Genomic DNA, 15750 nt, shown 5'->3' on the forward strand with positions numbered 1-15750 from the left:
GAGTCTTAATCTTATACGGCTAAGATCTGCCGCCCTTTAAATATGAGAGGGTTATGGCTAATTAAAATCATCATCCAATCAATCCAACACAATCTACTTTTCATTTTTATCTCTTTTACCTTGTTTTTGTAGTCTTGTTCAATCTACATTGCTATGTGCGATGACCAAGGATAAGCCACAGGTCATCCGCGCTCCGATGGGGTCTCTTTCGAGTGTAGATGACAACGAAGGTCTGATAACATAACGTCATGACCAAAATATACTAGATGATGCTCAGTAGATTTTACACATGAGGTGTTTAGTATTTGGCACGCGTCAACAAGATCCACCAAACAATCTCTTCAAGCAAGTAACAAATCAATCCAAGCAAGCAAGTAGTAAATCCATCCAACAAAAGAAGGAATCGACAAACATGATCCCTAGTATGGATCAAGATCCTCGAGTGGATTCCCTCGTCTTCGTCATCCTTGCCTGTGGTGATGGAGACCTCGCCGAGCTCAGACGACAGTGAGAGAGGAATGGGACGCTAGACTAGGCCATTGTGCGGTGGCCGCCCTTTCTGTCCTTAGTCTTGATGCTACCGGTGCTTCCTGACGCGGCTGCTGTGGTGCTACGCTCTGAGGGACGAGGACTAGCAGCAGAGCCGGTTGAGTACTTGTCTACTCGAGTAGAAGACGAGCCAAGGATGAGGAAATGGGATGGAGAGAGTCATGAGTTGGTTGTTGACTTGCTGAGCTTTGATCCAAAGGAGGGGAGCGGATTGTTGGGCTGAAATTGTATCATAGGATAAGGCAATTTGCTTTGTTTCAGGTATTGATAGGTAGTCATTAAGGATGCAGTGGGGCGGGTTATGGCTGCCCGCTCCACTTCCATAGCAGCCACGAGCACTACGCTTATACAAGCAGCAGCCCCTAAGCAAACACAAGGGTTTTTGCGGGCTTCACAGCGGCCCGCTAAAGCATCGCAGGCCTTGCGGTTGGGCGTAGATGAGGCCCTACCATCCTAAAGTTTTATCTCCACTAACAAGGTAAGCATATTGTAATTATGTTTTGTCCATGACTCTATGCCTTCTCTAATCCTCTCTCCCCATAACAAGAACCCAAACAAACACCAACAAAAATTAGCATATGTTATTACTAGCAGACTAACATTAGAATTGAATATTATATCAAAATACTGGCTCGAGCTTAACTGAACGAACTATAGCTACTTTGCAAGAAACAATGTTTGATTTCTCTCATCAATTTATCTTATTTTCATCCTTTTTTAGAATCTCTGTAAAAAATGAATTTAATTTGAGGATGCAAGAACAACCCTTGAGCTGATCCTAATGAACTCTCTGCCCTGCTTATTGATTGGTATGCCTAGCTTTAGAAGTACAACGTTTTCTTCATCTCAGCTGGAGAACTAGCAGAAGGAGAAGGACAAAAGAAAAATAGAGAAATTGGAAAATTAAGAAATCTATGCAGGAACTGGGAAAGAGGGAAAGGAATGGAAACCGATCGAGCTCTTGTTCTCTTTATTTATCGCTGCCTTTTTTATGGCTGCTTGTTTGCTTGTTTGATCCTTCTGTTCTTGCACACGTTGCTCACTGATTGATTTGTCCCCATCGATCTAGAGGGAGCAGCGGCAGAGGCAGAGGGTGCGTGGATGAGAAGGGCCACAGCGCACGCGTCGGCGACGGTGCGGCTGGGGCTCATCATGCTTTGCATAGATGCCCTTCGGCCTTCGCAACCGTTCCCCTCTGGGTCCCGCAGTTCTATCCGTATAAACCGCTTCAGCGAAGCGATCTGTTTCGCGGCGTAATGCGGGCTCACGGTGTAGGCTGACCCAGCGGGTTAGTGGCATAGCCTCCTCCACTTACATCCCTAGTAATCATGGGTGAAATTTTAAACCCGCTGACCTCGCACTTTATCGACCCCCGACCCGCTAGACTAACATATCAGAGAGCGGTAGCGAGGACAAGCCTATCTCGAACCTCCCCCGTCCCCATGTCGCCCTTCTTCTCATCCCAAATGTGCGAACCCGGCCGCCTCCTCGTCCTCCGTCACCAGCCAGCTCCCCCGTCGGTTTCTAAGCCTCCCGCGCACAGCCATCTCAGAGTTCGTGCTTTCCTTGCCGGCGCTGCCGAGCACACCTACGGGCCTCCTCCCGCCGAAGCACGCCGCCGTCGTCCTCCTGCGCTCTGCTGGACTGACAAGGCCCTTTTTGGTAAGTAAACCTAGGTTGCATGAATTTTCGTATGGGGGGCATGATCTCTCGTTGCTCTCAGCCATTGAATCCTCTATTTTTTTTTCAGATTTTTTAGAGTTCCGTTCTCCTAGTCTTTGATGTTTTTCCTTATTTAAGGTAGTACAGTTTAGGTGGTTCTGCAGGCTGTTAGTACAAATGCTTTCTTCCTGACAATTTTCAGTCAGAAACATGTGACCCTGATGCCTGCTAATTCGAACTAAAATGGATGAACTTCTGAGAACTAATTGCAGAATGTAGGGATGGGCGAGGAGCACCAATAGATATCCGTGGATCCACGCTAGTATGCTCTACGCTCATCCCTAGCTGATTGAGTTGATATAGTCAAAATAACTAATTAGTTGATTGGGTTGAACTAAAATAGATCTACAGATCGCTCTACACCCATCCCTAGCTGAATGCAAGTGGTGGACTGTACCCGTTGCTTTATCTAAATATGGACCAAGTAAAGTAAGGTTTCGAACTTGTATAGGTACTCTTATGCGCACAATGGATGCTTCTTCCTTGCTCCTTTCTTCATTAACTAGAAGCACCATTTCATTTCACCATGTCCTAGCTTTAAATCCAATGTTACCTGGGGTTTGTTTCTTTGTTGCTAAGGAAGGCATATCATCAAAGAGAGGATGGGTCGTCTATGCTGCAAAAAATGCAGAAGGTGAGTCCCTCCTATCTTTTGTTTGTGTTCCAATGAAATTTCTTCACTATAAAGGCACGTAGGGGTTAAGATTACAAGCACATTAAGCATTTCGTAACTATAACTGTTTCCTGTTTTTTATGAGAATAGTTTTGTTCTGTTTTATGAATTTAGAAGTTTTCTAATGAGGTTTCACGATGTGATCCATTTTATTTCTGTCCTGATTTCGGCGACCTCATGAACAATGGCTAACAACATACTCTTGTCAACAAATACTCAAAGAGAGGGAAAGGAAGAACAAATTGACAAATGACGCCTCTTCCATCTAATGTAAATGTATTTTTTATCGGATCTAATGTAAATGTTATATTGCCCTTACACGGGAACCTAGCTAGTCTCCCTCTGCAGCTGGTTATCTGCCGAAATTAAAATGCCAAACGGTTGTAAATGCAATTTTCCATCTTTCATACGCATTTTTGAAACATACAATCTTTGGTACACTGAATATATATGTTTGAGGTGCTATCTACTTTAATAGTATTCTAAGTCAGGAATTGCTTTTTCTGTACAATTGCTTTACTGATATATGCTCTATGACGTGCCTTTATATATCAGAAGCTTTCTGTTACTCTTCTGACAAGGATGAAAGGAGCAGCAGGAATTTGCTTCTGCAATTCAGTGCACTTCCATGTTGCACTATGGCATGGTTGAGTACTGCACCATCAGCACAGTCTAGTGTAGGAGCAAAGATTAATATGGTTTATGAGGTTGGAGAGCTGTTTGAGTTGGGAATTCAGCTGTCTTATTTGCTCATACTACTTGGTCTGCTTGGAGCTGGAACATTTTTCGTTATTCGTCAGGTTCTTGTTCGCAGGGAGCTGGATCTTTCTGCCAAAGAGTTGCAAGTAAGCCACTGCAAACATATCTCTAGGTTATATTACAAGTCAATCGTATATTACAAATGCTAAAGAAATGACTGACTCTGAAGTGTAAAAACTTGGTTTAGTGTATATACTGTGCAAAATAATGGCATCATCACTTGGGACTTGGGACATAACTCCATCTTTTTTTTCCTGAATGATTACCAGAATTCTACCTCTGTCATGAACCTTACTACTTCATCTGTTCTTTTTTATTTAACGTCCTAGAAATCATGCCATCAATAAGAGAATCATATCACTAGAGTTGTCTTTAGAAATGTTTTTAATAAAGTATAGTTTATTGGTATACATTAGTATAAAGTCATAAATAAAGTGGTCAAAGTTATGTCTTGAAGACAACAAAAAGTCAAAAACGTCAAATAAAAAGGGAAGGGAGTACCCTTTTTAGGCAGGAGGGCAAGTGGCATGGTGGGATGAAACTGTAGTACTTTTATATATGCACATAACAAGAATACGTTTTTTATGATGTGAAAAAAGAGTTGATCTTATGAACGAAATCATGGTGAAATAAGTTTCTTCCAAATCTATCTCTGAAATTAAACATGCCTTTGTGGCAGTCAGGACTTTCAACTTTTTGTTCTTGCCTGAGCAAGCAATTAGTTTATTTTTTTCCGGGGAAGAGCAAGCAGTTAGCTAGGTTGTACTGTTGTGCCAAAGTGTAGCAAATCCTCATATCATGCCAACAAAAGTTCATTATCCATGCTGGTAGACATGGTTTCTAGTGGATGATGCTTACAACACACATTGACCTCTAAGCTCTAATTTTAAAATTTACATCTTAATCTCCCGTTTTACTAAAACCCACCAACCTGTTTATTAGGAACAAGTGAGAAGTGGTGATGCAAGTGCTACAGAGTATTTTGAGCTTGGAGCAGTTATGCTACGGAGAAAATTTTACCCAGCCGCTATCAAATATCTACAGCAAGCAATCCAAAAATGGGATAGAGATGAGCAAGATCTTGCACAGGTTAGTTATCCTCAACTACTTGGTAATATTTTCTGTATTTCAAAACACGCTTTACCAAAACACATTTTGCTATAGTCCAATATGATGTTGTTTGTGAATAATGTGCAGCTCTTTACAACATAGATTGACACTTTCTGTTGAAATTACACTGTATTACATATATAGACCAAAGGCATTGGCCTCGCTTTATGGAAAGCACCACAAAGTTTAGCTGGTAAAATCAGCTTACATAGTATATAATTGAAGCGTAACAACCATTTAGACTCTAACCAAACCTTTAACATCCAGCAACTCTAAAACGAACCTCTAAAGAAACAAAAGCATAGAATCAATCAACGGCAACCCAAAAAACACATAGGACCAAACAGACTATCCAATTTCTGTCTGTAATCTAGCAAGCACATACTGTTCTTGATGAGCATTCACCTCCATCTTGATTTTCCTTATCATTTCCTCCATCTGCGCCTGATCAGGCTCCTTGGCACTCAGCTTCTACCGCATCATGAACGAGAGCATCCTGTAGATAATGGCATGAGGAGAAGAACATATTTTATTTTAAAAAACAAAATCATTGCGCGTTAGCCAAAGAGTCCAACAAATAGCACCTAAGAGAAAGATTAGAATTAGTTTATCTCTAGAGCTTCTAATACCAGAAAACATATCTCTAAGCATGCAAAGAGAATCTGGAACTGACTTCCAGTGCAACACTTCTTTACAAATACACTAAGCAAATTTCGCAACAGGGCACTGAAACATAATGTGGTCGGCAGTCTCTCTAAGACCACACAAGTTACACCATTCGCTACCCTTCCAACTTTTCTTAAGTAGCTGATTTGCAGAAGGACATCTGTTTTTATAAAAAGACCAAAGGAAAGTTTTAATCTTCAGAGGGAGATAGCCATTCCAAATATCCATCAAACTTTCATCTTTAACACTAGGAAAAGTTATATGTCTATAGAGAGAAGAAGTGCTATATTTTCTAGTCTTTTCAAAAGCCCATATAACTGAATCAGGGACATCAGACAAACAAACAAGATTAGATATTTCAATCAAGGTTTCCCACTCATTCACCTCCTAGGGACCAAAAGACCTTCTAAAAGAAAGATTAAGAAAACTTTGTCCAAGCACTTGGTGCATTGTTGCATCTCGTTGAAAGCATATTTTGTACAGCTCCTCAAATTTAATCTTTAGGGGACAGGAATCCAACCAAACATCTAAACAAAATCTAATCTTCCATTTTCCAGGGTATAAATCAAACCCATAGCAGTATAATCTTTAATGGAGTTTAAGCCTTTCCAAAACTGAGAGCCACCAGCTGTGCTGCTACTGTAAAACCTCCCATCTTCAAGGTATTTCCTCCTCAAAAGTTCACATACAGGATCACAGTCACTTCTTTCAAGTTTCATAATTGATTTTGATGAAAAGCAATCATTCATAACTCTAGTATTAGTAAGGCTCAAACCCCCAGAATCTTTTGACTTAGTTAATACATCCCACTTGATCATATGATATCTCTTCTTCTGTCCCTGCCCATGCCAAAAGAAATTTGATCTCGCAGACTCCATCTTTTTATGCACAGTTTTTGGCAAAAGGTACACTCCCATCGTGTAGTTAGGGATAGAATTCAAACAGGACTCAATTAAGATTGTTTTCCCCTAGATGAGAGGTACATGCGTTGTCATGTCCCATCTTCTTTTCAACCTTTTACCCCACAAACACCAGCTTTCTAACTCTACGATGAGTATCACTCATCGGTATGTCCAGATATTTGATAGGTAGTGAACCCACTTTACAATTCAATATATTAGCAACTCTTTTTCGTTCTTGATCAGAGGCTCCCGTAACAACCACATCACTCTTCTCATAATTGATTTTCAGCCTAGACATGCTTTCAAAACAATACAACAAAAATTTTGTATAGGCAATTGATTGATCATCTAACTCTAAAAGAATAATTGTATCATCTACATATTGTAGATGAGTGATCCCACCAAGAAACAAATGAGGAACTAAACCTTTTATCAGCACTTCCTTTTTAGCATTCCTGAGAATAGCATCCAAAGCATCTACAACTACAACCAAGTTAAAAAGTCATCGTACCTCAAACCTTTGCAGTTCTAAAATAAGCTCTAGGGGCACTATTGATATTGATCCCAACTCTACCACCCTCAAACTGTATTACATGTATTCTTGATCCTTCTGTTGTAACAACAGTTGAGATTACCACGTCTGCTCTTCAGCTGTGCCTATGAACTCATAACTGTATAATGATGTTCTTGATATCACATTTCCTGTTCTTTATTAAACACTGTTGCTTTGTTGGTAAGGTGTACAATGCCCTGGGAGTCAGCTATAAGCGAGATAACAAACTTGACAAGGCAATCCAGCAATTTGAAAAGGCCGTGGAGCTTCAGCCAGGCTACGTGACAGCTTGGAACAACCTCGGCGACGTATATGAGCAGAAGAAAGACCTGAAGTCAGCACTCAAGGCCTTCGAGGAGGCACTTCTCTTTGATCCGAACAACAAGGTTGCAAGGCCACGGCGAGATGACCTTAAGCAGCGTGCTAACATGTACAAGGGTGTTCCAGTAAAATCTGAAAAGCGGTAGCCGTGTCTTAGTTTTGTGACATCACGCGTGTCCTCAATTTTTGAAAGGTAGCATTTGTAAACATGTTGAGAAGCTGTACCATTGGAATGGTTCATGAAAATTTGCAGTTGTAATATGTTTTGCTTGTAGGAGCAAAGATTGTAGAATTTCATGCGAGCCTGTACAGCTGTACTTTTGTTTGTGTGATGTAAGATGAAGGGAACTGACAAACGCTAGTAACGCAGAGATAGCCAAGTGTGAGTGTAACTGGCTCCAGGAGCGCCCCACCGGGTGCTTTTGGGTGGGTGGGGAGGAGCTGGAGTCGGGCAAGCGGGAGCATGGTGAGAGCGGCAACGGTGGAAGGGGAGACGGTGGCCAGCTAGGCTGTAGTGGTGGTGACGTGGAGGAAAGGTTTCACAATTCAGCTCTAGGATTGTTAACATCAGTTGATTGCTTTGCTTTTAGCAACATCAAGTGAGTCCCTTCAGTGTGGAGTGTCATTTGATTGCATTAGCTAGAACATCTTCACAAAGCAAAGATTGATAGAATAGTAGCTTGTACATATGACAGGTATGCACCAACCGATTGTTGTGGTAGAGTATAATAGGCCATCATTCTACCTACAAATTCACATGCCTGTGCCTTTCGTAACACCTCCATGTCCTCCGTAAACCATAGCGGCATCTACCTACAAATTCACATGCCTGTACCTTTAGTTTCAACGGCATTACATAGTGGAAAAAATATCACCCCGTGCGGTGTTGGCCTTCATCTCCAACCATATTTTCTTTATTTCGTTCCTTTCTTGATTTTGTTCCCCGTTCTCATTCCTTTTATTTTCTCTCATTTCCAACAGTTTTTCTTCGAGAGGAATCACGAAGGGAAATGAGAGAGAATCCCGTTTTGAAAGAAATGATTCTAGGAATCCCGTCGCGAAGGAAATTTGGATTCCGAAGGAAAACGATTGGATATAGTCTTAGACTCATTCGATAGGCTCATTCTGGAGGAAGGTATATGGTCATTTTCCCCTTCATGTTCTGTTCACACGTAAATTTAAGTGGTTTTTAGGATCTTGGATATATTAGATTTGTAGTTGTGCATACAATATTTGTATTTGTGTTTGCATTCATTTATTTTTACTCATAAATAAATAGTACTAGCTAAATGTTCTTTGCATTGTAATGAAAACACGAACATTAGATACGTTAACAAAGTATAAACTTAAGATATGAAGATATAGATGTGTCATGAAAGCACTGTCGAACGAATACGTCGGGAGTAATACCGTAGTTTGATTTCAGACGAGATTTAAAAAGAGAAAATTATCTGCTAATTTTTTTTCTAATTCTTCATTTATTTTTATTAGTAAAATAAATTTTATATCCGTAACCGGTAACGAAGCATGAAAACTAGAGGAGGAAGGTGGATGGCAAAATTAAGTAAATTATTTGATTTAGAGATTTTTGTTAAATTCGAGAAAAAAAAGATCGTATTTTATATAATAGAGATAAATACAAAGCGTAGGCATTATCCACAGGTGCTTTTTCACCCGTAGGTTCTCTGTTGACACAATCCGTAGGGCGATTCTCGACCCTCCAACGTGTGGCGCGCGCCCCGCTAAAGTCCCACCAAAATCCACTCCCCCGTCGCTCCACCACATCGCAAACCCCCCGTTGCCGTCGCGCTCTCCCCTCCCTCCGCCGCGCCCACACAAAGCAACCGCCGGCCGAGCCACGCCCCCACCTCCTCCCACAAGCAGCCACCACGTGACGCGTGCAAGCACCCATGGCCACCGCCTCCCGCATCGCCGCGCCGCTCGGGCTCGCCCCGCTGCCCCGCAGCCGCGCCTCCTCCGGCGCCCCGGGAGTTGTCCAATGCGGTGAGAGCAACTTCGCCCGTCTTGCAGAACGCTCGCTCGCTCGCTGCATCCCGCTCTTCTCTGCAGCTCGTATATATACACTGGTAAGGTGACTAACCAGCCAATAGCTTGCTTAACTTGCTCAGGCTCCAAGATTTCGAGAGGCGTCGCCGTCAGAGCCACGTCCAGCGGCGAGGGCGCGACGGAGGTGCCGGAGATCGTCAGGGCTGCGCAGGACGCGGTCAGCATCCCTACGTTCTCCAAATTTCCTTGCTTCCCGATCTCTACTATTCTTGTGACTTGCTGCTGCCAATTTGCGGCGCAATGTGCGTTACCGTGAGCGTTGTCTCTAGGCAGTGGGACAAAGTTGAGGACAAGTACGCCGTGGCCACCATCGGCGTTGCAGCAATCGTCGCGCTCTGGACGGCGGTAGGGGCGATTAAGGTACGAGAGGACGGCAAGCTAGCTTAAACTAGGATTCATTTCTTCTTCGTCATCGTCTTTACTATGTTCAGATGTGTAAGCATCATCCTCTTTTGCGCATTCAGGCCATCGACAAGCTTCCTATTTTTCCTAGCGTCCTTGAGATTGTTGGAATTGGCTACACAGGGGTAAGTTTAGAAGCATTTGGTTATTTATAGATTTTGTCTCGTGTTACCGATGAACTTCTCTTACCGTTGAATTGGCTACATCTGCTGCTTTTTGTTGATGCAGTGGTTCACATACCGTAACCTCATTTTCAAACCAGACAGGTGAGACACCTTTGTTCATGCATGTAGTCCTTTGATGTCAGAACTTGGTCCATCCTTATGTCTGTTCTACCATGAAAACATTTTCCCACTTGTTTTTGAATTAAAAAAAACACAAGTATGAAGTGAACCTCGGGGCGATTGAGTTTCTTTGTGCGGTCAATTATTCTGAGTTTACCTCTTTCAAATGGAGTTTGTGCCACCTTATTTGTGGCGCATACGGAACCATCAAAATGAACTAGAAAACTTTAAACTGTTTGTTACGTAAAAGATTTATTCAATGGAGTAAATCTCGTTCTTGAGGACTCCGTTGATGTGGGTACGGCTGTAGTTATGCCATGACAGAAAAGGTGCAATGCTTTATGCTTGTGTACCGGGGACATATCAGGTGAAAACGGCTCCTTCGGTTTGTATGCTAGCCTCTAAAATTTTACTGGTAAGGCGATATCTTATTGTGAAGCGACGATCGTATTGTACGAATCGCTTTTTCTCAAACTTGTACCGAACATATTTTCCTCTTAATGCAATGATACACAACCCATGCGTATTTACAAAAAAAAAGAACATTATTGCTATTACATTTGCATAAAAGAGGAACTAGCTAGCTAGGTAGCTTGCCAGATTCTTATCATATTCTGTACGTCCGCAGAGAAGCTCTGATCAGTAAAATCAAGAGCACCTACAACGAAATCACCGGGAGCAGCAGCATCAGCTAATCAAGCATCATTTACAAGATGAGTGCTGCTAGCAGAGGGTAGAACTGCGCCTGTGATCACCGAGTATCCACGTAAGTGGAAGTGCCAACATTTGAGACAGGTGGTTCTACTGTTTCTGTTCCTCTTGGCTTAAGTCAGAGAGAAAACTCTACCCAGGCGCTGGTCGTTTACTTATTCTAATGTAATAAACCAATATTCGTAACATATTTCAAGTTGCTTTCCTGACCACTTTCATCTGGTCGTGTACTGCGAAGCTCAATGTGGGATTACAAAGGATGTTCTGTTGGCTCTTGTTTTTTATCGATTGCGGTCTTTTTCATTTGCGTCCTTACATTAACTATAGAGGGAATAAATATATGTCTTTTTTAATTATGACGAGTGATGTTATGAATTTTCCGAAGAAATGATGTTCTTTTCATGCATATTTTTGGGAACAACTGAGAGATTGGCCTTCGGACTGGATCCGAAGACTATAGGGAACAATACATAAAATGGGGAAGTCTTTGCTATACTAATATCATCTATCTTGTCAGTTATAGTTACGTTTTATTTATAGGCCGTACTTGACCTTTCCCTATTATAGTTTATGAGATTACCTCTCTAACTACTGCATTCTCGGTACATTTGAGGGTAATACGGTACTATCTTAAGTACATCCAGATTATTTACAATCTTGTCCCTAATGGTCTTCGGTCGCTGACACTGGTCCTCCCTTTGACAATGCCTTCGCCCTTTCCTTCGTCTTTGCGTTGGACTTGGGTCACCATTCGCTTGGATTTCTGAAGGTTTCCGCTCGGCTACACATTCGGTGTCCCTTCGAGTGACTCCATCGTGATGTCAAGCAAAGCCCTTTGGCCGAGCTCCAAAGGCCCGAACAAGGCTTTGCTCGACCTAGCTGCCGAACTGTTCCCACGATGTGGAGAGTTCAAAGGGTTCCTGCAACACGACAGACTCACAGTATCTGTAAGCCCTGCTAGTTTGTGGTGTCCACAGAGATCTTCGATCCAATACACAAAGGGGCCTATGAGACCATTCCCCAATGCACAAAGGGGCTGAATCCATGAATTAGACGGTATCACTGACCGTTGTCCCCTTCGCCATCGAAGACCTCTTGTTATATGAATTACCCTGTAAGAATGACCATGAAGCGAATAACCTAAGAAAATGCTATCAGAAGAATGCAACTCGAACTTATCGAGATTGTCACGCTTTAGGATGAAGCAACAACATCCAAAAACTCTCAAATGAGAAGCTTCAGCTTCCTCCCAAAGCTCAACTCGTTAGAAGTCACATTCATAATCGAGCGTAAGAAAATACGATTGGAGATATAGCAAGCTATATTAATAATCTCTGCCCAAAACTTCCTATGAGTCCTATGCTCATCAAACATCATCCTAGCCATCTCAACAAAAGTTTGATTCTTTTTTTCAACCATGCTATTCTGTTGAGGAATCTCTGGTGCAGAGAATTGATGCTCAATGTCATGTTCAAGACATAAAGTATTAGAGAGATAGTTCTTGAACTCGGTGCCATTATCACTGAAAATTGCTTTCAATGCACTAGGGCGTTCCTCGAAGAACCTCAAAGCTAAGCTCCGAAAGTGTGAAAACGCTTCATCCTTGCTCACAAGAAAGAACACCCAATAAAAATAGTGAGAGTAGTCATCAATAATAACAAGTACATACCACTATGAACAAACTCGAGATGGACTAATAGTGTCCATATGGAGAAGTTCTTCTAATCATTCAGTAATCATCAAATGAACTAGTGGGTGAGAGATGATAACCATCTTGCAATGCTGACAAGAAGAACAAACAAGATTATTCTCAAACTTGAGCTTGGGTAATCCTCGAATCAAGTCTAGGGCACTCAAACGAGACAACAAATCAAAGCTCATGTGCCTTGGCCTCCTATGCTACATCCAAAGCTTAGAATAAGGTTATGCAATTAAACATAGAGAAGCACTATGAGACTCGAAAAAATCGGCTCCAAAAACTCTCTCAACTCAATAAATCTGTTAAACCAACGCGCCTGAGGAATCAAGAACTCGAGAAGCATCATGTTTGAAACATAATTCCAAGTCCTCATCCAATAACTGAGATACAGAAAGCAAATTGTATCCCAGATGCTCCACCAAAGTAACATATTTTTTAGTAAAACTCTCATTTATCTTTACCATACATTTGACCTTCACTCTTCCCTTTCTGTCATCCCCGAATGTGATGTATTCGTGCCGCTTCATCAAGGTGAGGCTGGAGAATCATGATGCAACTCTAGTCATATGACGCAAACAACTGGAGTTGATCAGCCACTTATTCTCCAGGCCTCTGCCTACCACCTACATATGAGACGAATAGTATGTGGATGACTCATTACTGGGGGTTAAACACAGAAACCTCTTAGGAATCCAGTACTGGGTCATCCGCCTTGAAGCAGTAAAAGCATGTGCATGCATATAAACACTAGTGCACTGAGGGCGAGTACCACGATAAGAAAAATGTGGTCCTCCAAAATGCTACAACTCAAAGCCTCTGACACGTGAACCAAAACCATATAAATCATGGTAAGGTCCACATCGGGCACTACCTTTAGTAGGAAACTGAAGAGCGCCAGAACCTCATGAGTAGAAGCGAGGAAAAGGCTCATGTACACTAAAAGAAGGGCGATACATGTCTCGAGTACTCCATTCCAACTCACACCATTCATCCCTCTTATAGTGAAAGAAAAATCCAATTAGGTGGTCCTCTTTTTGGCAGTAGGTGCAGTGGTAGCATCTCTCAGGTACTTGATTGCTGGTCACTCTAAACTCTCTCTTAGGGGTTTTCATCTTAGGTTATGAAGCTCTCTTGGGTTGTGGTGTGGTGTGGCATTGAACTTAGATTTCTCAGCCTTAAGGTTAGTAGGTGTGGTGAAAACAGTCTTACCATCCCTATTGTAAGCCACCCTCTCAAAACCCAAGCCCAAAGCTAAACCTGTCTTATCTGCACACATTTTAGTCTTGGCCAAAACCAAATTTGTTTTGCCCTTTTCTTCTGAGTATTTCTCCACAAGAGAAAGGAGATACTCATTCTTGGTCATAAGCTTTTGAACTTGCCCACTTACCTAGCTGAGTTTATCCTTAAAGACTATGTAGATGGAATAGTTGGCTGCATATCCTTAGAACACCCATCACTCTCCAATCTAGATTTCAACTTTTTAATGCACTTGCCTTTCAAGTCAACATCATTTGCGAGCAAAGAGTAATTCTTGCAAGCGCATAAGAGAGTGGATCTAGACTCCTCCTCTAGGAGCTTCTTCTTAGTAGTCTCAAGCCAACTCTCCTCCTCTAGGAGCTTCTTTTTAGTAGTCTCAAGCCAACTGACAACTTAAGCATGCAAAGTCTGAAGCTCGACAAGTTCAGTCATGACAACCATACAGCTCTCACATTCCTCATCCTTAGACCTAAGCAAGCAACCTCAGTTGACACAAACTCATACTTAGACTTGAACTCCTTCAACTCTTGAACAATTTTCTTAACTAATCTATCATGGCTAATAAGAGCATCATTCAAGGTATCAACCTGAGCATAAAGCTGGTCGTAGGAAGGCAATACCTCAGATGGATCATGCCCGGGGTCGTTGTCATTGTTGTCTGCTATGAAGCAAAGGCCGGTGAAGTCCTTGGTCTTCCTCTTGTTCTTCACAGCCTGCTCCTCCTCTAAGCTCTCTTCCTCGTTTGAAAAAGTGTCGATGTCGCTGAGAACTGCCACAAAAGCTTGAGAAGCCATATTGACCTCCTTCTTGGCCATCTTGTCGCAGTTCTAGAAGGAGGGCTTCTTGTACTTCTTGTGCTTGTCGTGGTCGTGGTTACTGTCTTCCTTCTTTTTGAGCTTGGGTCAGTTTGCCTTGAAGTGGGTGGTGTCACCACACTCAAAACACACACGAGGATCACATCTCCTCTGGTCTTATCAGTTATTGTAGAAGCGGTTGAACTTCTTCATGATCAATACTAAATCTTTATCATCAAGTGCATCCACCTACTCTTCTATGATAGAGACCAAGAAAGACAAAGAAAATCCACCAGGAGAAGGAATAGGACAAGAAAAACCAACTCATGACTAACTGCCACTACTAGATGCAAAAACTAATGCCATGTTCTAGGACAGGGGGTTTTCTAGACCTATCCTAGCTACCTTGGCTATCTCTGTGGACTTTAGCTTGCTAAAGATTTCATCACAAGTCAATATGTCATAATTGGATGACTCCTCAATGCTAGAGATTGTTACCTCCCATATGCTACGGTCAATAGTATAGAGAAGCTTGACCTGGTGATGAACTCTCATGGTCAGAGTAAGCCAAATCCAAATGGATCTAAGGTTGTTAGCAATTCCATCAAATCTTGTAAACATAGCATTCAAAGACTCTCCGGGTCCTTGCATAAACATCTGATATTATTGATTGTATGTGCTCTGTCATCTAGCCTTGATTTGGTTAGTACTCTCGTGAAAGACACTAAGAGTGGACCAAATCTCCCTAGCAGTCCGAAGGTGCTGAACCCTATCAAACTCATTCTGACTCAGGCTAGTGAACAATATATTTCTAGCCTTGTTTTTGGCTTCATATTATTCATTATGGGCCTAAGAAGTGCGAGCAACAGAGATCTTATAGTGAGAGTCTACAATCTCCCATATGGCACTTCCTTGGCTTAAGATATAAGCATCAATGTGCACCTTCCAGTAAGCATAGTCACGACTTTCAAAGAGCGGAATCTTCCTATGTCTCTCCATTGTCGCCAAAAATCATAAAGATGATTAATGTCAACTAGTGATCTAACACGGCTCTGATATCAATTGCAGGACCGAGAATAGCGACTAGAGGGGGAGGTGAATAGGTACCTTACTAGATTCTTGGATGACCTCTTCCTAATCTTTCACCATACGCACCTCAAAACCAAGAGTGGAAGCAACACAAGAAGAGAAACAAGTCACAATGAAAATCTCCCAAGAAAATAATGCTCTTATGGATGGAATTGAACCCAAGGTTTTATAGAACACATTTCAAGAGTCATA

At 42.0% G+C, this 15750-nt stretch overlaps 2 protein-coding genes across 4 annotated transcripts; both read left to right on the top strand.

Moving 5' to 3' along the window:
- Positions 1 to 1902: 1902 nt before the first annotated feature.
- LOC133892073 (tetratricopeptide repeat domain-containing protein PYG7, chloroplastic) lies at positions 1903 to 7557 on the top strand. 2 transcript variants are annotated; one of them, XM_062332820.1, is made up of 5 exons: positions 1903 to 2211; positions 2855 to 2905; positions 3500 to 3789; positions 4646 to 4792; positions 7120 to 7557. In XM_062332820.1, exons 1-5 carry the CDS (start codon positions 1992 to 1994, stop codon positions 7399 to 7401), a joined length of 990 nt encoding a protein of 329 aa, XP_062188804.1. In that variant the 5' UTR covers positions 1903 to 1991; the 3' UTR covers positions 7402 to 7557. The 2 variants fall into 2 exon arrangements, with proteins under 2 accessions (XP_062188804.1, XP_062188805.1); XM_062332821.1 differs by having other exon boundaries at positions 1957 to 2211; positions 2851 to 2905.
- A 1390-nt stretch (positions 7558 to 8947) lies between these two features.
- On the top strand, positions 8948 to 11001 carry LOC133892074 (protein CURVATURE THYLAKOID 1B, chloroplastic-like). 2 transcript variants are annotated; one of them, XM_062332822.1, is made up of 6 exons: positions 8956 to 9259; positions 9385 to 9479; positions 9596 to 9682; positions 9787 to 9849; positions 9953 to 9990; positions 10637 to 11001. In XM_062332822.1, the coding sequence occupies exons 1-6, from the start codon at positions 9166 to 9168 to the stop codon at positions 10701 to 10703; spliced, it is 444 nt and encodes a 147-aa protein (XP_062188806.1). In that variant the 5' UTR covers positions 8956 to 9165; the 3' UTR covers positions 10704 to 11001. The 2 variants fall into 2 exon arrangements, with proteins under 2 accessions (XP_062188807.1, XP_062188806.1); XM_062332823.1 differs by lacking the exon at positions 9953 to 9990 and having other exon boundaries at positions 8948 to 9259.
- Positions 11002 to 15750: the final 4749 nt, after the last annotated feature.

Source organism: Phragmites australis, chromosome 15, assembly GCF_958298935.1.
Source record: "Phragmites australis chromosome 15, lpPhrAust1.1, whole genome shotgun sequence".
In the NCBI taxonomy this organism is placed as follows: domain Eukaryota; kingdom Viridiplantae; phylum Streptophyta; class Magnoliopsida; order Poales; family Poaceae; genus Phragmites; species Phragmites australis.

Bases quoted from the DNA above. Each gene is read 5' to 3' on its own strand.
- LOC133892074 (XM_062332822.1), top strand. From the start codon at position 9,166: ATGGCCACCGCCTCCCGCATCGCCGCGCCGCTCGGGCTCGCCCCGCTG. The intron at 9,260-9,384 runs GTGAGAGCAACT...TAACTTGCTCAG, and splicing joins CCCGGGAGTTGTCCAATGCG to GCTCCAAGATTTCGAGAGGC. The intron at 9,991-10,636 runs GTGAGACACCTT...GTACGTCCGCAG, and splicing joins CTCATTTTCAAACCAGACAG to AGAAGCTCTGATCAGTAAAA.
- LOC133892073 (XM_062332820.1), top strand. From the start codon at position 1,992: ATGTCGCCCTTCTTCTCATCCCAAATGTGCGAACCCGGCCGCCTCCTC. The intron at 2,212-2,854 runs GTAAGTAAACCT...TTGCTAAGGAAG, and splicing joins GACTGACAAGGCCCTTTTTG to GCATATCATCAAAGAGAGGA. The intron at 3,790-4,645 runs GTAAGCCACTGC...CCTGTTTATTAG, and splicing joins TTTCTGCCAAAGAGTTGCAA to GAACAAGTGAGAAGTGGTGA.